The sequence below is a fragment of the Dasypus novemcinctus genome, chromosome 10, assembly GCF_030445035.2.
Source record: "Dasypus novemcinctus isolate mDasNov1 chromosome 10, mDasNov1.1.hap2, whole genome shotgun sequence".
Classification (NCBI taxonomy): Eukaryota; Metazoa; Chordata; class Mammalia; order Cingulata; family Dasypodidae; genus Dasypus; species Dasypus novemcinctus.
Window position 1 is genome coordinate 42500553 of NC_080682.1, and position 26226 is coordinate 42526778.

Here is a 26226-nt window from a genome sequence, read left to right on the forward strand (position 1 = left end):
CTATCATACATTGTAAAATTATACATAACATTTTCAATAGTGTGTTAATGAACCCCTTTCTCTGTAATGTGGCCAGAATGGCATGTCATAACTTTGGTTAAATAGGTGAAAAATGCACTTCATCTTCTGTAAGGCTAATGTGCTTGCCTGGAGGATATTTAGTCAGTTTTGCATATATACAAATTCATGTTATGTCACCTCACACATCACACATACAGCTAGAGACATAGGGTCAAACATATGGTCCACTCTTCCCCAGAAATATGACCTTTATAAACATCTAGACTTCTAACTCCCTAAAAGTAATATCATCTTCAGTTTAAAGGGGAAACATCAAGTGTTAGAAAAAGATAGAGATAGCCAGGTATTACGAGAAACAGAGAGGAGATTCCTGTGTTTTCCAGGTCACAAGGACTGGGGGAAAAGGAAGCTGAAATTCTGAGCCAGTTTCCTTCTTTAACTCCGTGGATTCTGTCCAAGCACTGTATACCATTGAAAGAACCAAGGAGAGTTGTTTGCTCTGCCGGTAATGTTGACAGAAGCAGCCAAGAATTAGCTCTCTCTCTGGGGTTAATGAGGTAATAGTTGGAGGATAATTTTATTGTAATGTACTACATCTGCCTCACCTCCTTCCACTTTCAAGACATTTCAAGAAGTTGGGGAAAATCGATGTTTGTGGAATATAATTAACCCAAATCCTGAATCTCAAAACAAAGACCCACTAATGATGCAAATCATTTTCTGTGTTTCTATTTAGGAATTTTGGAAACTTAAAAACTTATATGGCAGATAATGCCCTCCACAATATTGCATCTCTTGCTTTATAACCAATAACAATCAATTCTCTTTTTTTCAAATTGAAAATAACTTCATGGAGATTTTTTTTTATTAAAAAATAATTTATATGTATTAATTTTAGTTTATTAAAAATAACCATGGACTCTTCATGCACCACTCTACTAGGCTAGGCAAACTGCCAAGAATTCCAGAATTCTTTCTTTCCTGGGCAGCACAAATTGCTGGTAGTAGTGCCTGATTTGGAGTCAGCAAGTCCAGGTTCTAGTCCTGAGTCTGCCAGAGGGTCACTGTGCAACTTTGGAAATTCACTTCATCTCTCTAAGCCACAGTATCCTCACCTATAAAATGAGGAAAGGTGAAGGTGAAGCAAGTATTAAGAGCTATAACTGTTCCCTTATGTTTGTGAGCCACTGCTCTCATTTTACAAACTCACCCTCCTTTGAGACTTGATTTTGAACCTAGCCTCAACACTTAATTAGTGTGACCTTGACCAGATTCTTAACTTCTTTATGCTTAGAGGCATCTTTATGCCTATTCTCCTTCTGTGTTATTATCTAAGGAGACAAAATCAATTTTCACTTTTTCTCCACAGAAATGATACCCAGGGAAGGAAACAGTCTCCCCAGTTCAGATTTCTCCATATAAAGCCTTGACCACCAACCCACTGATCTTGACCTGTGTCCATTATTATTCTCAACAATTGGAAGACTGCAAGCAAGAATCTAACCCTTCTGAGTCCACCTTGAGAGGTGAGACACAAGAACCATGAAGGGATATTACATCCAAATTATGAGTGAACCAAATAAAGTCAAAGTTCAGCCACAGCTCCCTGGTAGGTTTGAGAGTACACCCACAATAACTCTGCCCAAAAATACCTTCCCTGATAGCTAAGTAAAAATGGGCACAGTTAGAGTCTTAGTAATGGGAGAATCCATCTTCCATGTCCAGGTTTCTTTCAGAGCTATGTATCTAAACCTAACAGTTTGGGACCTCTGTATCTAGGGCTCCAAACAGATGGATCGCCGTGTCCTGATTGTATTGCAGTATCTTGGTCAAAGGGATGTAGGGAATCTACCAACTCCAGAAAACAGCAACCTTGTGTGCTATTGGGGATTTCTAGGGAACTTCACTAGAATCAGGAAGGCCTCATTCATCCCACCAACATTTAATACTGAAGATGATTCTGTGGATAGTTGGAGAAGAATTTTCAGACTTACAGATGAAGAAACATCACTAAAAGGATAACAGAAAGAGAGGCATTACCTGCAAACAAGAACTATAGGAAATGGGGGACAGGAAATAAAAAGAGAAAAACTAAGAATAGAAATAGAAATCTGTATAGAGAGCAAAAGCAAAAATTTTATTTAATCTCCATATATATCCTTAAAAGATAAGTGTCACCTTGACAGTGAAGAAATTGCAACAAAGAGAAGATAAGTAGAATGCCCAAGCTTACTTCTCTCAGTCAGTAATTAACCCAATCTGGGATTTTTATCAAAGCAGTCTGAATTCACATAAGGAGTTTGAAAATAAATGACCCTGAAGTAATAAAAGGTCAGTGCGGTTGGCTGGTAGCAACAGACAGATTCCACCACAAGGGAAGGAAGCTCATTCTGGGTAAATAGGATATGTGGGGACCAAAACATCATTAAATCAGAATAGTCATACGTGAGTCCTAGGACCCAAAGATAGATTATATTATTATTAGGGAACCCAACCTGTCCCAAAGGGCATCTTGTCTTCTCTTAACAACTTAGATAGAGAAGCACCAGTGCTCACCCTCAATTGCCCCTGTGGAAAGGATTGAGGTATAGGGCCAAAAATTAAAACAAAAACAAACAAAAACTCTGTCATCCTAACAGAGATGAGTGGGCCAATGAACAGGTTCATTTTAAACATAAAGAAAATATTATAGTATCACCCCAGAAAATGAGTTGAGTGTGTTCTAAAATCCCTGTGAGTAGCCTTCACAAACTAATCAATTTCTGATCAACCTTCATAAAGAAGGAGCCCCACACACCTAAGTGCATAAGCAAATAACACTTCATAAAATAACGTAAGATCAGATTAAAAATAGAATGGAGGAAAAGTATTAGTAAGTGTTAGACACCACCACCACCACCTCCCTCCCCCCACCCCCCATTCACTCAGCAAGTATTACACCAGGAGCATATACTAGATACTAGAGAAACAACAAAATCAGATCAGCTTGCTTCCTATTTTCATTAAGCACATGGTGCTCAGTGCTGTGATAGAAGTTTGCCCAAGGAATTGTGTGAGCATGAAGAGTGGGAAGCCACCCTAAACCTATGCACAAACAGTAAACTCAGGTCCCTGAGCAAGATGAAGAGGAAAGGGCATCATCTTCCCCAGTCAAGACACAGCAGGGGAGCTGCTGGGGGAGCCCAGGAGGAGTGGTGAGAGCAGAGCCATCCATTATCATAAAGGTGATGCTCACCCCATGCCTTTTCCCTGCTTCTAACACCCATCCCCTTCCTCCCCTCATCTCATCTGCCAGGTGCAGCATGCCACAGGCTGCTCTGAGCCATCCAGGCTGTGAAAGAGAACAACCTGAGAGTGGTAGGCAGTAAATGCCCACGTTCTAATCCCTGAAGCCTGTGAATATGTTAGGTTACATGGCAAAGGAGCATTAGGTTTGCAGGTAGAATTAGGATGGCTAATCAACTGACTTATAATAGAGATATTATCCTGGATTATTCAGACAGGTACAATGTAATCCTGAGGCTTCTTAGAAGTGGAAGACAGAAGCAGAAGAAAATTTAGAGAAAGAAATGTGACTGTGGAAGAATGGCCAGAAAGATGTTATATTGTTAGATTTAAACACAAAAGAAGGGGACCACAGTCTAGGAATATGGACAGCCTCCAGAAGATGGAAAAGGCAAGGAAGAGGATTGTCTTTTAGAGCCGCCAGAAAGAAACAGAACACAGCTGGCACCTTGATTTTAGCCTAGCGAGACTTGTGTAGGAAGTCTGAATCACAGAAATGTAAGAAAAGTATTATTTGTTTTAATCACGGTTGATGGTAATGGGTTATGGCAGCATAAAAAATAAACACATTGAGAAACTAAAGGAATGAATCCTCAGTTGTGAAATTTCTGTGGTTAACAGAAGAGTTATTAAGAAAACAAGAAGACATTCCTGGCATCCTTCAAGCACGCTGACAACTATCTCGGTCTCACACTGCACAGCCTCGCCCAGCCCTCACCTGGGTTCCTTGCCGCTGCCACCCCATAGCCCCAGTCCCTCAGGCGTCCCCTTTCCAAGTCTCTATGCTCCATCATTTCCTCCAACCCTCCCCAGCCCTCCTCCTTGGTCCCCTTCACTACAAGCTCTTCAGGGTCCCTCTGACTTGTTCTTGATTAGGATTCACTAATTTTAAATATTCAGACAATGGCCGATGCCTCCAGCATCAACCACAATCTTAAGAGACACAATTTTTTTAAAAAAAGTTCTTTTACAGAATGCTGTCGAATCACGGAAGAAAGTAATATGGAATTACCAGGTACATCCAGTGATTCTCACAGATGAGGGAAACTGAAAAAATGTTTTAGATTTTTAAAAAGCTGATTCATTTTAGAGCAAACATTGAAAAAGTTCTGCATTATCTGCCTTTTTGTAGTCTTATGAAATAAAAGACGCTATCAGAAAAAGGGCTTTACAGGTGAAGTAATCACGCAAAAGAAATTTATCAGACTTCTGAAGGGGTGGGTACTTGCTTCCCTGGGTTAAGACATGCAGACTCCGACTGATAGTGGGTTCCTAACACTGAAATCTCTTCAATTCCAGCTCCTCTACTCAGCCAGTTTGCGGCCCAATTTCTTCATTATTGAAATAGGGATGACATTAGTAGTTAGTCTACCCGTCTCTGGAGGGTGTTGGGAAGATCAGATGACAAGATATATGATCAGACAGTGAACACTAAAAACTCTAGAAATAAATGTGATGTGCTATTTTTTATTATTAAAATGGCTTTTTTACCTTCAATTCAGACCTTTATACCATACATAATGATTTTGGAAACAACCAAACTTTAGCAAAAAGAAAAATGAACTTAGGTTATTTCATTGTCTTTTTACATAGGAAACAATAGAAAATTTTATTTTGATGGAAAATGTATCAATAATGAAGGAAAATTTACCTGTGCAGCCAATTCAAAAGACTTGAATAATGTACACTTTTACACTCTCACTGGAAATTTTTTCTGGGCAAAACCTGAAGGGTTAAACATTTATGAAATATCAATTGAAAGTATGAATTCTGCCAAGAATGGAAAGTTCCAAAATGTCACATGTTGCAGCTACCAAAACGCCAAACTCACCTTCAATTGGTCTAATACCCACTCCCCACTGTGCCAAACACCTGAAGTCAGAACAAGGAGGAGAATGAGAAGGAGATTTTCTTTTTGGGTCCCTAGTTGATCCCACCTCTAACTTTCTGGTGTCAGGCCTCTTAATCAGAGAACCTAAATATATGACCCAACCAGAATGGGTACCCCATAATCCCATTTTCCTTCTTGTCCTGAAAACTGGAGCAAATCAAGACGGCCTTGCCTGAGTGTCTCGGGCTGGAGAAACAGTTCCTGAAAGGGACTGACCAAGTCCTCCCTCCCTCTGACAATCCAGAGGAAGTTGGCTCTGGACCAGTGATTTAAACGTCATAGTCCTTGGCAGCAGACTTGGCCTAGTGGTTAGGGTGTCCGTCTACCACATGGGAGGTCCACGGTTCAAACCCCGGGCCTCCTTGACCCGTGTGGAGCTGGCCCATGCTCAGTGCTGATGTGTGCAAGGAGTGCCCTGCCACGCAGGGGTGTCCCCCACGTAGGGGAGCCCCACGCGCAAGGAGTGTGCCCCGTGAGGAGAGCCACCCAGCGCGAAAGAAAATGCAGCCTGCCCAGGAATGGCGCCGCACACACAGAGAGCTGACACAACAAGATGACGCAACAAAAAGAAACACAGATTCCCATGCCACTGACAACAACAGAAGCAGACAAAGAAGACGCGGCAAATAGACACAGAGAACAGACACCCAGGGCAGGGCGGGAGAAGGGGAGAGAAATAAATAAATCTTTAAAAAAATAAAAAATAAACGTCATAGTCCTGGAAGACCCTGGCTCAGAGGCCACCAAGTGTGGCCCAGGGTCAGGGCTTAGCAATACAGAGACATGGACAAAGGTTGTACCAAGCACTGAATCTGTAGGCCTGGGTTTTCCAGGCTTCCAGGGTCACAGTTTATGTTACTGTCCAAATAGAATAGCTCAACTCCCCATCTTAGGTGATGGCAGGAAATCAATAATCTCCAGTTTTCTGCTCCAGGTTTTTCTCTTCAGGAAAATTATTTAATCTTCAAACTTTTGTGTCTCAGTTTTCTCATCTGCAAAATGGAATTAAAAATAATACCTATCTCATAAAGGCATTGTGAGGCTAAATTGAGAAAATAAGTGCAAAATGCTTGCAACAATACCTGGAACTTAGTAACTGCTATGGAATATTTGTTATTTCTACCACAGTTGTTAAGATCATCATCGTTATTATTAATGTCACTATTCCCTGATCATGTACATCTAGCCATTCCATACCACTTCTCTGTGCCACTCCAGCTCCTCCTCTCCTTCCCTGCAGCATAACAACACTTAAATGAATCATATGATCTGGGGATAGTATAAAGGAGAAAGAGTAATCAACAGGAAACTTCAAATTTTAATATCAGACCCAAGGCCCAAGGCCCAACTGTCATCTCTTGGGGTCTGCTTTCATTCAGGCCCCATCCATCTGCCAGATCCAACCCTCTCTTCCTCCGGTCTATAGCCCCAAAAGCCTTTAGTCCATGGAGAAAGCGAAAATCAATTCACATCATGAGAAATTTTCCACCCAAGACAGTCACCTTTTCACTTTGTCATGCAGACAAAATTGTTTCTTCTTTGCCTCGACTTCTCTCCTCCAGGAAGACTAGGAGCCTTCCCTTCAGAAAAATCAGAGTTATGAAAATGCTTTCCTAAAACTTAGTAGTACTCACTCCAAAGATGGGCCCAGGATGCCCTATGCATTTTTCTGTTTCCTCCTCTCTTTGATCATTCATTTCTCAAGGGATGCATAAGGGAACTGTAAAATTGAAATTTGAGGCACCTATTAAATATTTATTGATACTGTGGAATATAAAATCTGGTAGAGATATTTGAGAGCTAATATAGATCAATATCTCATTTTAAAGACAAGGACATCGCAGGGAAGTGATTGCAAGGATGGAGAAAGGGTTCAGATTAAGAGCTAGATCCCATCACAGAAAAACTGCAGCTTCATCAGTCACTTCATCTCTCTGGGATTTAGATCACCTGTTCATTCTTCCATCCAAGAGGAACAGAGCACCTTTGACCTGCACACTGTGCACAGTGGGTTTTGTGGAGTATCAAACAGAAACAACGTGATATGACTCCTTCCCTCATGGAGCTCTTCCCTCAGAGCTCCCAACACCATAATCCAGAGGCAACCTACAGCTAGGGCTGTTAATACCAAGAATTTCATTGTCTCTTACTTATGCTTTAGATTTTGCAAAAGATTTTCATCCTCTAATACCTTTGTTCATGGTAAATTGTGAAGAAGGCATGGAAGATATGGTTATCAGCATTTCGCATTCACTGATTCTGTAATGCAGCACTGCCCCACTCACCAGTCATCCACCTTGCAAGTCTCATTTGCTCAGTTCAGAAAAATCCCCCAGTAAAGTCGTGATGTTCTTCCACCACTAGCCAAAGTGGCTGGGGCATTGTGGACAAGGGTGGTGACCGTGCAACCCTGGGGGCCGCCAGCAGCCTGGCAAGGGCTCTGCCGAGGCGAGCTCCTGGTGCCATGAGTAATACTCGTCTGGGTGGGCCACTCACATGGCCCTCCAAGGAGGCCCCAGCCCTACCCCTTCCCTTCCTCACTTTCTTGGGTAAATTCATTAGTCACCCCATGTGTTCACTCCTGAATTAATTGGGATGGTTTGAAATGCTCTGATGAAACAATATACCCTAAATCTTAGTGACTTACTCCCGATAAGCATTCATTTCTCACATGAACTAAGTCTGATGCAGATATGCCTAACTGGGCTGATCTCCTGGGCAGCTCTCCATCGAGTGGTGACTCCCCGGTACAAGCCCATTCATCTTGCGAATCCTCCTGTCACCCAGGGCTGCAGAACCCTCTCTGGTCATCTGCACCTGCCTAGACAATGAGCAAAGCGAGATAAAAGACCACTGCGAATATTCTGTGGACCAAGCCTAAACCCTTGTTACTTCCACCTCTAAGTAACAAGGTCCCACCTGGATGAAAGGGGGCTGATTAAAAGAAACAATGTAAAAAAAAACACTTAGAACACTAACTTATGCATAGTATTGTGATAATTTTTCCATACAAGGGACAAGGCAGAGAGTATCCCTCACCTTAAGGAGCTTAAAGTCTGCTGGGAGAGAATGTCAGTAAATAAGTAAAGATACAAAGAAATAATTACACATTGTAATTAATGTCAGGAAGAAAACAAGCATAGCAGGGTGATACAGGAATAATCTCTAAACTCCTTAATTTAGCTCTATTAGTAAAAAAAATTTTGAGGGGAACATCCCCAAAAATATACATACATTTATAAATAATGAACAAGTCCTATTTATGCAACAACTATTTGTTATATTTTAAATACATCAAAAATAAGAGTGAGAAAATATAAAATAAAATATTTTAAATGCATTGCTAACTTAATGACTTTATACTTTATATAATAAAGCAAAATTCCCTCATTATGAAATTTATCATTCTGTATAGCAAATGTTATTTTCTTGTGTTTACATTGTTATATTATTTTCAATCCAGGGATTATTTTCAGGAAACTTTTTAAGCATATGTTGATTTCATGATATTTAATTTAAACTAGATAGTATAAAATACTCTAATATATGAGATTCACATAAACTGCAATTCATCAATATGGAAAAGTTTATCAAAGTAATAAATTTATCATTATTAACTTTTCCCCAATGTAGGACTTCCATTCTTTTTTCAAAATATCTTATGTTATATATAGAATTTCTGACATACAAATCAACTAAAGACTCAGGAACAATATAGATGTTAAATATGGCATTATAGGAATATTATACCACATTATTTGTGGGATACTCCCAATGTAGAACAAGGAGACCCTGGATAAGACATGCTTATTGAAATTTTGCCAGTCTATCGAGAGCAAGGAAAAATCTACAATGATGTCCATGATGTCCCTCCACCACCACAAAACAAAAATATAAATGTATTTCATTTATATACATGTATATAATTGTTTACCAAAAACAAAACAGAAAGCCTTTTCAAAAAGAAATACAGGGAGTGGGTGTGGCTCAAGTGGTTGAGCTCCTGCCTCCCACATGGGAGGTCCTGGGTTCATTTCCCAGTGCCTCCTGAGAAAACAAACAAAAAACTAACTCAGAGAAGCTGGTGTGGCTCAATGGTTGAGGACTGGCTTCCCACATATGAAGTCCTGGGTACCACAAAAAAGAAAAGAAAGAAAGAAAAAAGAAGGAAGAAAGGAAGGAAAGAAGGAAGGGAGGAAGGAAGGAAGGAAAGGGATAGCCTTTATATTCCTATATCTATTAAATAATTGAATCAGTAGTTTAAAATAGTCCCATAAAGGAATTTTTCTGGTCTTTTAAGTGTAAGTTGTATCTCATTGTTGTTTTATATTTAATTTTTAATTACTTATAAAATTGTCGATTGGGCATGAAGGAAAATAATGTTATAATTCAATCTCCATAAGACCTGTTAGAAAATTAAGAAAGAAGAAAACTTTCTTAACAAAATAAAGTATATACCAAAACCTACAGGAAACATCCTTATTAATAAATATGGTGGTGCGAAGCCATTTTTATCCCAGAAAAATATAGGTTCTTAAATTCTATCCATTCCTATGGGTGTGAACACACTGCAATAGGAACTCTCTGTGGGGCTACTTCAGCTAAGGTCACTCACCTCAAAGAAGATGGGTCTTAATCCTATTATTGGATTGCTGAAGTCCTTTAAAAGAAAATGAAATTCAGGGAGAGAGGGAGAGAGAGAAAGCCACAGGAAGCAAGAAGCTGAAATGGAACCAGGAAGCAAAGGAAAAGACCAGGAGACCCCACATGTGCCTCGACATATGACAGAGGAGCCAAGGATGACAGGCAGCTGCCCCACAATGCCACGGCCTTCTGGGAGGAAGCATCACCTTGATAATGCCTTGATTTGGTTATTTTCCTGGCCTCAAAGCTGTGAGCAAATAAACTCCCATTGTTTAACCCAAGCCATTTCATGGCTTTGCTTAAGCAACCTAGAAAACTAAAACAATGGAGAAAGTTAGAATTATTTCCTTTAAAATCAGGAAAAAGACAGGCATTACTTTATCATTTTTTATATTTAATATTGTACTAGAATCCCTACACAAAGGTGTAAAAAAGAAAAAGAAGAGTACACAAAGCAAAAAGTGTTCACGCATGATATCTTGTTGGCTAGAAAACCCCAAATGATTAGCAATAATAAAAATGTAGTAATATGCTTGGCTATAGGTTTAATAATTAAAAATCATTGAATTCTATGTGCCACTATTTAGAACATACCATTTTTAAAGGCACTATTTACAATAGCAATAAAACCATAAGGACCCTAAGAATAAGTTTAATCAAAGAACCTGGGTGCAGAAACTTAACTTGATTTTGAAATATTAAAGAACACCAAAAAAAAAATGGAGAATATAGCAGAGAATGTCAACGACTGCCCATATGCTTTTGGATCCCTTTTTAACATGTTTTATTTACCCATGACTTTTTTTTTAACAAATGAATATTATTGATACCTATTAGTAAAGCGTACAATTCGTCCAAAGTGACTTTTAAGTGCTTTCAGTTCCAGTAGCTAGCACCTGCTGCCCTTAGGCTACTAAAGTCCATTTTGTCTATATTAAAGGGCAGACAAAAGTGACTGGGGATTTATACTCCCACCCTAACCCCGGAGGAGTCATTAACCAGTGTCTAACGCATGTGGGCGTTGAGTCTCCACTGCCTTCACATCACAACTCCAGACTTAATTTACAAGTCAGTTCCCCTGCAAGAGCAGGCTGAAGCTGCCCTCTGCTGGACATTGCATGAGACTGCATCCTTGTTTAGCTTTCCAGTCTTTCCTGTCCTGTTTCCCTGTTCCCTTACCAGATTCTCCTAGCACTATTTCCTTAATAAGTCACTTATTAAGGAGAAATAAACTCCTTTAGATTTCCCAAAGGACTTTATTATCCATTAAACACCTGACCAGGTCAGTTATCCCATACTCACAAACATGATAAATAAGTATCATAAAATAAGTTTTTCCCAATTGAACAACAGATTCAATGCATTTCCAAATAAAGTCCCAACTGGTTGTTTGACTAGTTTTAAAACCATCTAAAGATGAAAGGGCACAGAACATACTAGACATCCCTGAAAGAATTTGTCCTTCAGATATCAAGATGTATTACAATCCCAAAAAGCCAAACATAGAAATACCATATGACCTAGCAACTCCACTTCTAGATATATACCCCAAAGAACAGAAAACAGGAACGCAAACACATATTTGTACACAAATGTTCATAGCAGCATTATGCAAATAGCTAATAGGTGAAAACAACCCAAGTGTCCATCAACAGACAAACAGATAAACAAATTGTAATAAACTGTACAGTAGAGTATTTTTCATCCATATGAAGGAATGAAGTTCTGATACTTGCTACAACATGTGTAAATCTTGAAATCATTATGTTGAGTGAAATATGCCAGACACAAAAGGAAAAATACTGTATGACTCCAGTTATATGAAATATCTAGATTAATTAAATTCACAGTGACATAAAACAGATTAGAGGTTACCAGGGGCCATAGGGAGAGTAGAATGGGGAGTTTTTGCTTAATAGGTACAGGGTTTCTGTTTGGAATCATGGAAAAGTCATGGTAATGAATGATAGTGATAGTGGCATAACTGTAAATTTAATTAATGCCACTGAGTGGCACACTTAAAAATGATTAAAACGAGAACTATTGCTTTATATACATATATAGAAAATACTATAATAAAAATATATAAAACTAAAAAACAAGACATTATAAAAATAAAGCAATTAGCAGTGTAGGATTGACCCAGAAAAAGATCCAAGCAAATAAAAAATGTAATATATCACATAAGTGATATTGTAGATCAATGGAAAAAATGACTATTCAATACATGATGCTGTAACATTTTGGTACCCATAAGGGGAAAAAGTGAAATTGAATCATTTCCTCATGCAATGCCCAACAATCAATTTCAGGTGGAACAAAAACTTTAATCAGAAAGGCACAACTTCAAATTTTTGCAAATAAATTTTTATTAATATCTTTATAACCCTGACTTAAGAAAGATATTTCTTAAACAAGACACAGAAAACACTAACAAAAGCAGAAACTGTGAAACTATTCCCTACACTGAAAATAAAAGTTGTTGGGTTTTTTCAGGTGGTACCAGGGATTAAAGCCAAGATCTCATACATGGGAAGCAGGTGCTCAGCCACTGAGCTACATCCATTCCCCAATGAGTGCTGGTTCTTTCATTTGTTTTCAGTAGGTACTGAGGTTGAACCAGGGACCTTGTTCATGAGAAGCGGGCACTCAGCCACTTCAGCTACATCTGCTCCCTGAAAATAAAAGTTTTTAACACTGCATAAAGTGAAAAGACAAGCCACAAGCTAGAGGAGATAGTCGCACACACACAATTGACAAAGACTTAATATCCAAAATACACGTAAAATTCTAACTCTATTTTTTAAAGTACTAATAACTCAACAGAATAGAGCTAAAGAAAAAAATAGGCATTTCATAGAAAAGGAAGCACATATGGCAAGAAACATATGAAAACATGTCTAACCTCAATAATAATTATGGCATTACATACTCCATATTGGCCAAACATTAAGATGTCTTGACAGCACCATGGGTTGGCAAGAATGTAGATCAACAGAATCTCTGACACAGTTGGGTTGGTGGGAGTGAATATTGGTACAATTGTTTACGAAACAATTAGGCATTGTTTTGTAAAGTTGAACATTTGCATAACCTTCAACACAGCAATTCCACCTCTAGGTGTACAGCTCAGGAAAACTTAACCACATGCACAGGAATGCTCATAACAGAATTCTTGTTCCTGGGGAAAATATAGAAACAACTAAGTTGCATTGACAGGAGAATAGGAAAATAAATTACAGCATATTCACAATTGTAAAAATGAGTGAAATAAAAATATATTCAAAAATATGGATGGGGAGCAGATGTGGCTCGAGTATGTGGGTGCCCACAGTTCAGTTCCCGGTACCTCCTAAAGAAGACGGGCAGACACAACAGGCAGATGCAATGAGCAGGTGCAGTGAGCAGGGAGCAGGTGTGGCTTGAGCAGCTGGACACCTGCCTCCCAAATGAGAGGTCTTGGGTTCAGTTTCTGATGCCTCCTAAAGAAAACAAGCAGATGCAACAAGCGAAACAAAGAATAGAGAGATGTGGGAGTTATCTCGGGGGGTGGGGAGGGGAACATGGATGAATATTTCTAACTTGATGTTGAGTGGGGAAAAAAACAAGTCCAGAAGACGATATATGTATGATAACATTTTTATAAAATAATAAATAAGCAAAACTAAATAATATATTGTTTGTTTGCATATAGATACAAAGTATTAGGAATGTTTTAGTTCTTAGGTTGGTAACAAGTTCATGGATTACCATTTAATAATTATGGGTATAAGCATATGTATATTATATATCATATATTATTTTGTATGTATCAAACATTGTAAAAGATAATGAAGAAAAATTGCTTTCAGGATCGGAATCAGGCCAGAGGAGCTGTCTTATCTCTCACTCATCTTCCTTTTCTGCCTTCACTTTCACCCTCCAAAAAAAACTTCCTAAAATATTCCCCAATACCACAACCACCTTTCTCTGTCCCCTACCCAACCACAGCAGAAGTAGTAAATATACAATAAAACTAGGATCATGTTTTTTTTCTAACTGAGAATCCTCCAGGGAAACTTAATACTGGAGGGTGAATGACAGTTTAGAAAAGAAAGTTTATTAAATGGAGTTTAAAGAAAGAGTAAGAGTGAGTTGCTGAGATGCTGAGAGACCAGTCAATAGACTACATCTATTAGTTACTTCCAGAACACCTGTAAACATTAAAGTGAAGTTTCTCTTCAGCTGAGGCATGCTGGGAAACACAATTAAATCTTCCTAATTGGATATTGGTTTTCTCTTATGATAATTATATAAATCCCATAAATCTGTAGAAACTATATGCAATATTTCCTTCTTTACAAAACCTCCAAAAATTATTCTAAAGAAAGATAAAAAGAAAAGAAAAAAATAAGAATTACTCTAAAGAAATAAGAAAAATGAGAAGAAAATTCTGATTTCTGTTGTAGTCTATATGCCAGAGGCAAATAGAATCTTAGGACATCTAAATGGAGACCCTTAGGGATTTATTTATATACATCAGGAATGGAAGGCCTGAGAATTGGTGGGAGGGAGGCTGACTCTGCACCTAGGAACCTGTTTTCTGACTCTCTAACAAGTGCATTTCCACTGTTTCCCATGGCCTCTTCTCTCAGAGACAAGTTGGCAGACCACACACAACTCCCTCCTGCAGCCCGGTGTCTCCAACCAGAACGGATATTCAGATAGATTTTTATCCCCTTTCATGCATGGTCAACTACTGCACTTCCAATTTACCCTCATCTCCCTGCCCAGCATGAGGCAGGAAGAGCCACCACCATACAAAGCACATCAGTGATCCCACATCCTAAAATGTTGCTCAGAGGTAGACATCTTCCAGTCAACAGGATTCATGGGGAAGAATAAGATTCTTGGGTAATCACACAGAATTTCCAGATGCCAGCAGGGTCACTATTACACATAAAACTGAGTACCTGGGAAGCAGATTTGGCTCAGCAAATAGGGCATCCACCAACCACATGGGAGGTCCAGGGTTCAAACCCAGGGCCTCTGACCGGTGTGGTGAGCTGACTCATGCGCAGTGCTGATGCGCGCAAGGAGTGCCCTGTCATGCAGGGGTGTGTCCCTTACATAGGGGGGCCCCACGCACAAAGAGTACGCTCCATAAGGAGAGTCACCCTGCGTGAAAATTGTGCAGTCTGCCCAAGAGTGGCGCTGCACACATGGAGAGCTGACACAGCAAGATGACACAACAAAAACAGACACAGATCCCCAGTGCTGTTGACAAGAATAAAAGCAAACACAGAACACACACAGCAAATGGACACAGAGAGCAGACAACTGAGCGGGTGGAAGGAAGGGGAGAAAAATTAATAAATAGATAAATAAATATTTTTTAATCTTTAAAAAAAAACAAAACTGAGTACTAAACTTTGAACTTTACCTAGAATAGTAAAATTTCCCAGTAAGTATAGGGTACATGGGTCCATACATATGTCCTTATATACCTATCTTCACCTTCATGAACAGACCTGCATGCATTCACACATATGCAAACCACACACATCACTACAACTTTAGTTTAAAATACCGCTAGAGGCTAGTAGCAGGAATAGCAATTGAAATCCATGCATGTGTCTTTATATAAATAAGTGTGCCTCTCTCATTCCCCATTTATTTTTAAAACTGAGTAACCAGACCTGCCCCCCCGCCCCAATTCTTATGAGGACTTTTATAAGGAGGTCATTTATTCAACAAAGACCACACTGATGTAGGAAAACTTCTAAAAAATATATTGTGCTTTCAAGGAGTCAGCTGCTATTTTATTGTTTTTGTTCTTATTGTCAAGATCAACATTTGCATTTGTGTTTGTTAGACATCAGATGGGACTAAAGAGCTTTTTCATCATCACCCCCTTCACCCAACTCTGATCACATTCCTCCCAATGAATGCACCAACTCATGACGCTGTTGTATGGATTAAAGGAGTTGATACAATTAAAACACAAGAATAGCATCTGGTTTAATGGAAGAATTCAATAAGAGTCAGCTTTTGGCACACACTAAAATAAAAGCACCATGAGTGCATGGATTTTTGTCTCTGTTTTGTGTTCTAAGTTACCTTCAGCCCTGAGAACAGCACATGGCAAGTGCTCAATTTGCAGAGTGAATGAATATATCTTAGAGTCACCAGAGCTTTGGGATAAAGGGCAGGGACAGAAAAGGGAATAGGAAGAGAAAAAGAATGGAAAATGTTATTAAAAACACAGAGGTAGCAGCCGCCACTGAACGGCAGACTTTGGTTAACACTCTACATAGTCCGAGAGATTCTCACACAACCTTCTGAACAGATATTGTTACTGTCTCCACTTATAAATGTGCAAATTGAAGCCCAATGAGGTTAAATGTCCCATGAATGGTAAAGCCAGGCATCTAACCCCGTTCTTCTAATTCCATCCCACACAAACTTGGCTCCCTCCAATGTCAAAAGTGAGGAAAACAAAAGGGGATAAAAGGTGACCCCTGCCCTGCTGGAGACTCAGGAACTCGCACTGCTAGAAGTGCTAACAACTACCTCTTCCTGGCTCTGCCCCCATCAGGAAAGACCACCACCAATCCTTGGTCCTTCATAATAGTCTGGTCAGTTCTGCTCAGTGCCCACTCACTCGTTCTTTGCTGAAGGGTCCTGAGATGGGAAGAGTCCTGAAAGCAGACTCAGGACACTGGGTTCCCGTCCTCCCGATGTGAACTTACTGTGTAACTGACTGAAGCCCTTTACCTCTCCACATTTATTTACTCATCAGCCTTTGGGATCATGAAGTGAAGAGAGAACACCTAAATTGCCAAGAATATCATATCACAGAAGAGAATGTATTTCATCAAAGTTCTGTGTTAGCCACCATTTTTAAAAATCTCACTTAATCTAGTGATATTATCCATTGTGCAGAAGAGATAGCCAAACTTTAAAGAGAGTCCCTCCTTTAAATGGGCTCACAAGTTTTCTGAAAGACAGGGCAACTATGAAAGCTCTTGAATATCACACTAAGAGCCTCCCATATTATAATCTCTATAAGCACAGGGATTACATCTCATTTTTACTTATAATCCTAGGATCTCACTCACTGCAGACATTTAACAAATATTTAATGAATAAAGGATTGAATGAATATGTGGGAATAATTATTATGAAAATCACTAGGTGGACAGTTTTCATTATATACATCAAACCAGAGATATGAAACCTATTAGATGCTAAACAATGGAAAGTCTCACAATTTCTTGGCTGAATTGGGATCCCCTGGAATACACCTCTCCCCTGAGTACTCCTTAACCCTAAACAGTTTCCTCATGGCATTTTTCACCCCATTGTTCCTGAGTGTGTAGATCAGAGGGTTCAGCAAGGGCGGCATCACAATGTTAAACAGGATGACAAGTTTGTCAGCAGCTAGGGTGGTAGAGGGACGGATGTACATGAACATGGGAGGCACGAGGACCAAGAGAACAGTAATGATGTGTGAGCCACATGTAGACAGAGCCTTGCGCCGACCCTCAGATGACCGGCTTCTCAGATTCAGTAAGATGACCATGTAGGAGATGATGAGGATGAGGAAGGAGACTAAGGAGATCATGCCGCTGTTGGCCACCACAATGAGCCCCACCACATAGGTGTCCGCACAGGCCAGCTTCAGCAGAGGATGGACATCGCAGAAGAAGTTGTCTATCTCGTTGGGCCCACAAAAGGGGAGCTGGACCGTGAGAAGGGTCTGCAGAATGGAATGCAGGAAGCCAGCCACCCAGGAAACTCCTACCAAGAAACCACACTTCTCCCGATCCATGATGGTTGTATAGTGCAGGGGCCTGCAGATGGCCACATAGCGGTCATAGGCCATGGCTGTGAGAAGGAAGATCTCTGTGCCACCAAAGAAGTGTGCAAAGAAGAGCTGGGTCATGCAGCCATTGAAGGAGATGGTCTTGTGTTCCACCAAAGTGTCAGCAATCATCTTGGGTGTGGTAGCAGATGGATAGCCCATGTCTGCAAAAGACAGATGGCTGAGGAAGAAATACATGGGAGCACTCAGGGTCTTGCTGGCATTGATGGTGATGATGACCAGAAGGTTCCCCAGGACAGTGAGCACATGGAAGAGGGAAAAGACCATGAAGCACATATGCTGCATCTCCCGGCTCTGGAAAAGGCCAAATAAAACAAACTCAGTCACGTTGTTCTTGATGCCCATGGACTCTCTGCTCCAAGCACTGAGGAAGGAGTTGGCTCTGCAAGGATATAAATTACATGATATTAGAAAGGTTCCCAAATCCAGGGAGTCAGACACACTGTACTCAGGTCCCCGTTGTGCTATATATTAACTGTGAACTTTGACAAATCAACTAACTTTTCAGGACTTCAGTTTCTAAGTTTAAAAAAATATAAGAGCAAGCAGATGTGGCTCAAGGAGGTGAGCACTGGCTTCCCACATAAAGGTCCCAGGTTCAATCCCAGGCCCTGGTACCTAAGAAATATATATATATACCTATATATAAATACCTATGACTTCCTCTGTGTTCCCATCGCACCTGGTACACTCAGGTACATTTCACCATGATGCTTGTGACACTGTTATGTAATTGTTTATTTACAGATCTATCCTCTCCACTAAGTTGTGGTTGCTTGAAGGCAGGGCTCCTGACTTACAGTGTTGAGCTAATGCTAGTTCAGGATCTGACTCATGGTAGGCATTCAGTAAACATTTGTGGGATAAAGGAATGAATTTCTGATCTTTCGCCAAAACATATTCTTCTGGCAGCCTTCTATCTCAGCTAATGCATCTCTGATCTGACTGATCAGAGTAAAAGTCTTGGTGTTGTCTCCTCTTTCTTGCACATCTCATATCTAATCCATAAAGAAACTCTTTTGTCCTTACCTTCAAAATGCAGCCAGAACCTAACTACTTCTCACCACCTCCACAGCTACCACCCTGATCTGAGCCACAATCACCACTTACTTGCTTCCTAACGTACTCTTCCTAATTATCCTCTTACCCCATACCACACCTCACCCCAGGGTACTCTCATCACAGCATCAGAGTGTTCTTTCCAAGATGGGAAAGGGCCCCCACTCCATTCAGAGTGAAAGTCAGAGCCCTTACAAAGACCTCTGGGCCTTTACATGATCTGATCCTATCAACTCTCTAACCTGGTCTTCTCCCACTCACCCTCTTCCTCTAGTTCACTGATTCACAAGCCCAGTGGCCTCCTTAACATTCATTAAACACCCCCAGTGAAACCAATAGGCAGATAGGCAGGAGTCTTAACTGAAAAGACAACTGGATTCTTGTCAAAACCTGCTGCTTATCAAAATTCCTTCCCCTCTCATTTCTAAAATTTCTTTCTGAGTTTGTCTTACAGGCAGTTAAACTTAGCCACAGTGAAACTCAACCACAGGTGGAGAATTCACAGACAGATACATTGCACTTTGCCACTTGGACTCCCCTGAGATACTAGGAATTAAAAATCACCCTCCTTGCAGTCAAGATTACTGGGATGAGGAGTCGTCAGAAGGAAATAAAATGTGAAGGGGTCCCTCAAAAAGGAAATAAGATGCAGCCAGCTGACATGCTTCAACTATATAAGGACAGTCCTATAAGCAAACAATCAGAATATGCCATCCTGAATCCCTATCATTGTCCTCTCCTACCTTTGTCTCCATCCAATGTTTCCCTTAGTTCTCTGGTCAGCATTGCAATAAAACTCTTTCCTTTCTCAAAATCCAGACAGCATAGAATTGACCTCTGTGTGTGTCAAGCAGAGAGCCCTTGCTCAGCAACACAAGCATGCTGCCCCCTTGGGATCTTTGCACCCCTCGTTCCTTCTGCCTGGAACGTTCTTCCCCTGAATATCTAGTGGCTAATCCCCCCACTTTTTAAAACTTTGTGCAAATATTCCTTTCTCATTGAGGCTATTTGACTACCTTATTTAAAACAGCACACTCTCAGCACACTCCCAAAGACCCTTAACCTGCTCTGATTTCTCTTCTTTCCATAGCACAGATCACCTTTGGGCATACGATATAATTAATGTATTTATTACATTCATATGTTATTGTGCTTCTGCCCCACTAGAATACTAACTCCATTAACCAGGGATCATTAACTGTTTTGTGCTCTCAAGGCATCCCAAGGGCCTAGAATAGTGCCTGGTATATAATAGGTACTTGATAAATATTTCCTGAATGAATGAGTGAATGATAGTTACGAAAGATTGAAAATAATGACAACTTAAAAATGTGTAGGACTTTAAAATTGCATCTAATCTCATTTCTATAAGCTAATATTCACTGAGGATCTAATATGTTCCAGGGACTGGCTAAATTCCTTGCACGTAATAGCTCGAATTGAAACAACAACTTTAGGAAATGCACATTACGAATTCCATCATCCCTAAAACTCACAAAGTGACCTGCTTACGATCACACAGAGTCAGGACTACCACACAACTCTTTTCATTGTACCACGGTCAAAATATAGTATGTGGAAAGCATTTTGCTATCAAGAAACGGTGAAGTTATATGCAAATGTTTGCTTTGGACCATAAATAATGCCAAAACACACAAACCACAGCCAAACCTGAGAAAATAATGGAAAACAGGTTGAACAAATGAATAAATGAATGAAACAAATGCCCCAGGTGCTAAATAACTTTGCATATAAATTAACATAAGATAAATCATTTCTATTACACTCAACCAAGATTATTCACTGACCCTACGTGCCCAGAACCATGTCACAAGCCTTCCTCAATGAGGCTGCTTTGAGGATAAATATGAAGAAAAGACATTAGATGCCATCATTAGGAAGTTGGGCTGCAGGACTTCTCTTCTGGATACATTGACCAATAAACTTCGAGACTGCAGTATTGAGAATATCAGCAATAACTGGAGAATGCAGGAGGGTTATTAATGGTCAGTCATGAAGAACAGGTTGGTAGAAAGGAGGGCAAAAGAAATGAAATCCCATAGGGCTGTGTTTGAGCGATTCTTTTAATACAATCAATTTGTAATTGTGGTTGGAAAAAAAATCAAATGACATTATTTCACAAGACAAGAGTAAGAATATACAGGGGATCCTCCATCATATTTATAAGGGATCAGGTAAGCTCCAGACCCTGCAACTCTGGAATAGTTAGGATTCAGAAAGTGTTCACACAGAGTTGGACTCATTTGTGATTGTCCTACACATGACTCTTACCTACGGTTAGTACTGTACTTGATAGGTGTATGTCCAAGAGACTTAAATCTTTGGTTCATCCATGTGTTAGTGGGCCCCTGAATCTCAGCAAAGTTACGACACCTGCTCTCCAGTTCATTAGACTCACCCAGGACAACTAATAAGGTGATGGTGATGGACAACCACTATACCAAGGAACAGAGAAAGTCTACAACTGCAAGCAAAAGAGTTCCATCCATCTGCCCCATAGGATCTAAGCTCCCTCTCAATTAGAGGCAGAGTGGGCATCACCATCCCCAAACCCTCAAGATTGGGCAATGAGCAATGGACTAAAGTAGACTCACTATTATTCTACTATAGACTTATTGTGATTCTAGCAATGGATGAATTTTTATCATTGATGTGGAGGTAGTAGCAAACTGGAGGTTCTGAGGGGAGGGGAAAGGAAAATTAGATGTAATATGAGGGCATATTTGGGACATTGGAATTGCCCTGCATGTCATTGCAATGATGGGTACAGGTCATTATATATTTTGTCATAGCTTACAAAATTGTTCAGGACAATGTGTAAATTATAATGTAAACTATTAATATAATCCACACTTAGTGGCAATGTTCCAATATGTGTTCATTAATTGTAACAAATGTACCATAATAATGAAGGATGTTGTTAATGTGGGAGGGGGAGGGAGTGGGACATACAGGAATCCCCTATATTTTTACGTAACATTTATATAATCTAAAGTTTCTTTAAAATAAATAAATTTTAAAAAAAAAGAATACAAACTAAAATAAAAAGAAAGTGTTCACAGATGACAGAGGGGAAGAATAGAAATGCCTAGGGGATAGACCCACTGAAGATGGCACAAAGAGAGTTTGCATACAAAGGAGAAAAATTAAGGTGTAGTTGAAAGTTAGAACAACAAGCAATGATAATGCCAGAGGTGAAACAAGGAAATAATTGCAATCTCCTGGGACATTTGCCCAGGCTTATTAAACATTTTCCTTTCCCCAGAAAGTCCCAGCTGAAAATACATTATTTTAAAACTATTCTTTTAAATTCTTCTTTTATCCCCTCCTAAGTTTTGCGGATTCTGAAAATGGCTTGATGAGATAGTTTCTATGCAAGGTAGAGAGCAGAAGTAGTCCTGCAAACAGCCAATGAGCCCCTGTCATGAAAGGAGAAATGCCATAACCAAAAATAATATAATCATTTAGTAAACCCAAAAAACTTTGGTAACAGGAAAATGACCTACACATTATTCATGAACCACATTTTGTTTTTACTTAGTTTTGGAGTAAGTGCAAAACATGCACATTGTTTTTATCTGGTCCTTTAATAAAGAAAAATAAAAGAACCAACACAGACAATCTGACGGAGGAACAAATCTGTGGGACTGCACAACTGGTACACCCACGGCCTGTTCTCAGAAAACTGCTTTTGGAAGCAGCACCAGAGTCAATAAGACCCCAGGATGCAGAGCCAGATTGCACGGGGCTGAATCGCAGCCCTGCCACTCCCTGGAAATGCAAATTCCTTGACTTCTCTGAACCTCACTTACCTCATCTGTAAAACGGAGATATAATAGGACATATCACCTAGGGTGGCTGCTGTGAGGACCCAGTGTAAGGGGAAATCATTTTGTTATCTAGATACTATGAGTTAACTGCAAACTTTTGCCCTGGGCCATGTAAAATGCCACAAACAATTCACCCCCATCACAAGCCTTGAAGATAACTATAAATATTAATATCCTTACTTTATATATGAGGAAAAGCGAGCCCAAAAAGTTTAACATTTAAATAACCTGTTCAAGATCACAGAGAGTAAGCACCATAATGGGAATTAAAACTAAATCTGTGGGGGAAAAAAGACAAAACAAAAAATCTAAATCTGGGGAAGCAGATGTGGCTCAAGTGAAAGGGCCTCCACCTACCATATGGAAGGATCCAGGTTTGATCCCGGGGGCCTCCTGGTGAAAATGAAGAAGAGAAAACATTCCTGCATGGCGATCCAGTGCCCATGCAGTGAGCCAAGTGCCCATGTGAGTCCCCACTTGGCAAGCTAGTGCCTGCAAAGCAGGCTAGTGCCCTCGCAGCAAGGCAAGTGCCCACACACCATGCTGAGTGCACATGCGCTGAACCAGTGTCCATGCAAGTGAGCCATGCAGCAAGATGATAACATAACTAAAGAAAGACGAAGGAGAGAGTCAAAGTGAAGTGCAGCAAAGGCCAGGAACTGAGGTGGTGCAATTGAGAGGGAACCTCTATCCACATCAGAGGTCCCCAGGATGAAATCCCAATGAATCCTAGAGGAGAAAGACAAGAAGAGAAGACAAAAAGAGAAATAGATACAGAAGATCACACAGTGAATGGACACAGACAGCAGAAACAGCAGGGCAGGGGAGGGGGACAGGAAGAAAAAAAAAAAAAAACAACTAAATCAAGGGAGTGAGTGTGGCTCAGTGGTTGAGCACCTACTTCCCATGTATGACGTCCAGGGTTCAATCCCCTGTACCTCCTCAAAATAAAAGTGCCATATCCCGTTCAGGTTTATTCCAGACAGACAGCTCCAGAAAGATTGAGCACACGAGAACTGACCTGTGTGAGCTCCACCCTCCTCAGGTGAGAGTCAAAGTCAAGGAGTGTAGCCAGAGAACTGAGGCGCTGCAGCAAATATTTAAGCACAGAGCCTTCAGCAGAAGCACATGTGACATCACTCCAGCCATAACCACAAGGAGACGAGCACCTCTGCTTTGTAAGTCACAGCACATTCATTTTTAGCGAAGGTAGCTTCAGGTTGCTAATGAAACCCCAGGAGCATATAATCCCAATTAGAGAAGTGGGCCATGGAGACAGCCACACCCCTAGTCACATTAACTTAGAGGTTCAGACAAACTTTAAGGCTAAGGATGCCTCTGTTTCTACCCTTGCTTCTATACTAAGTCACCCCCATTTCATTCATTCAACCGGCAATTATTAAGCAGCTGCTATGTGCAGGGCATGGTTTTCGGCCCTCTATTTGGAAATAAACTGGTGTTAAATATGAAGTGATTTTTTTTTCAATAGCAAGACAAATTGGAACTAAACTAGCCCCTTGACTATCACGTTAGGTTATCACGGTCCTGTGAAAAGTGTCTGCACGCTATGAGGCAGGTAACTTGGACAAGAGATAGTAGAGTGTGGTGCTTAAAATCATGGGCTGCGAAGTCAAGCTGTCTTCCTAAAGGCTGACTCTGCCTCTTGCTAATCTTCAAAAAGTGGCTTAATCTCTCTGAGATGCCAGTTCCTCATCTGCATTTTTTTCTTTCTTAGCTTTAAAGAAATAATTATACAGTCAGAGTTGGAGCTGTTAACACTATAACCACCACCCCAGCAATTGGTAGTACAATTAGGAAAAAATCAACTTGTAAAGATATGGACATGAACAACATATGAGCCCTTTAATCTAATTGATGCTTACAGATCACTACACCTTAAAACTGAAATATATACATTTTTTCAAGCACCCCTGGCACATTCACCAAGAGATACTTTACGTTGGGTCATAAAACACATTTCAATAAATTAAAACAAATGGCATCATTCAGGTTATGCTCTTTAAATATAATGGAATTAAATTAGAAAGCAATCACAATATGATATCAAAGAAGAAACTCAAATATTTGGAAATTAAACAACATATATAAAACTAATCCATTGGTCAAAGAAGAAATGATTTAAAAATTAAAATATATATTTATCCAAACCAAATGGTAAAATAAAATAAAGCATAATGTTTTGTGTGATGCAGCTAAATCATTGCTTAGAGGAAATTTATAGCTTTAAAGTCTTATATTAGAAAGGAAGAATGTTGTAAAATCAGTAAGCTGGTTTTTTTTATTTTTATTTTTTAATTAAAGCTTACATTTTATTTATGCAGCACTTCACATGCTCTATGCTTTTGTGGTTACATTTCCCATAATAAGCATTAACTACGAGGGAAAAGCTCCCCAGCAGAATCCTCCCCACCAAAATCAAACAAACAAAACAAACTTTCCTGTAACAGTCACTTTAAAACCACAGAGATTACATTTTAATCTGGATTCCAAACCTATGGGACTGCTACATGGTACCAAACTGTAGTGTGCCAAAAAATACCTGGGTTTCGACACTGCTAGATTAAAATTGCTGGCATTTTAAAATCACATCCAAACTTTTTCAATTTCCTCATTTCCAAGAAAACAAGGGAAAAAACAATACGAACAGATCTCTATGTTTAAAAGAAAGGAAAAATTCACTGAAAAGAAATATGCAAGAAACAAGTTAGGGAAATATCAATTTCTAGTCAATGCTCAATTTTTAAAAAGGTTAAAAGCAATATATCATGCAAATGAAATTACTACAGGAAACTGGAGAGAATTTTGCTGGAACAAAATGATTTTTTTAAAAGCAGCCAATGTTTACAAATTGAAATATTTAGTTCAACCTAATTGCTCGATATCAGATTGATCATGTGTAGGTAGGTTTATACTTTAAGAGCAAGGAAAAAAGAGCATATTTAGACAATATAAGAACAGAAATTAATAACTAGATAACAAAAAAAAAGAAAAACAATTTTAGACAAAAGCCAGTGGTTCTTTGAAAACAGCAACAAAACCAATAAACCCCTAGATAGACTGATGAAGCGATACGAATATCAGATAAAAAAGATTTTTACATGTGAAACTGTTATAAGATATGAAGAAGGCCAAATAACATTAATATTTATGCACCTAAGTTAGGTGCCCCAAAATCCAGAAGGCTCACAAGGGCAAAACAAAAGAAAGAAATAGATGTCTTTCCTATTATATGTAATAATAGTCTTTACTATTATATGTAATAATTCAATACACCACTCCTCAGTACTGGATAGAACACCTGAACAGAGGACAAATAAGAAAACAGAGACTCTGAATAATGTGATAAAAGAATGAGATCTAAAATACATTTCTGGAACATAACACCTCTAAACACCAGAATATACATTTTTCTCAATTGCTCTTGGATCTTTTTCCAGGATAGACCATATGTTGGGTCATAAGCCAGATCTCCATAAATTTTAAAAGACTGAAATTAAATACAAAGCACTTTACCTGATTACAATGGAATGAAGCTGGAAATTAATAACAGGCAGAAAAGAGGAAAACTCCCAAATATATGGAGATTA

The 26226-nt window shown here is 39.5% G+C and overlaps 1 protein-coding gene across 1 annotated transcript; it reads right to left on the reverse strand.

The window, feature by feature from the left end:
* Window positions 1-17087: 17087 nt before the first annotated feature.
* On the reverse strand, window positions 17088-18053 carry LOC101419622 (olfactory receptor 4S1). The gene has a single exon (XM_004457999.1). The coding sequence runs from the start codon at window positions 18051-18053 to the stop codon at window positions 17088-17090; it is 966 nt and encodes a 321-aa protein (XP_004458056.1).
* Between the last annotated feature and the right edge of the window lie 8173 nt (window positions 18054-26226).

Coding starts and splice junctions, on each gene's coding strand:
- LOC101419622 (XM_004457999.1), bottom strand. CDS start 18,053: ATGGGCATCAAGAACAACGTGACTGAGTTTGTTTTATTTGGCCTTTTC.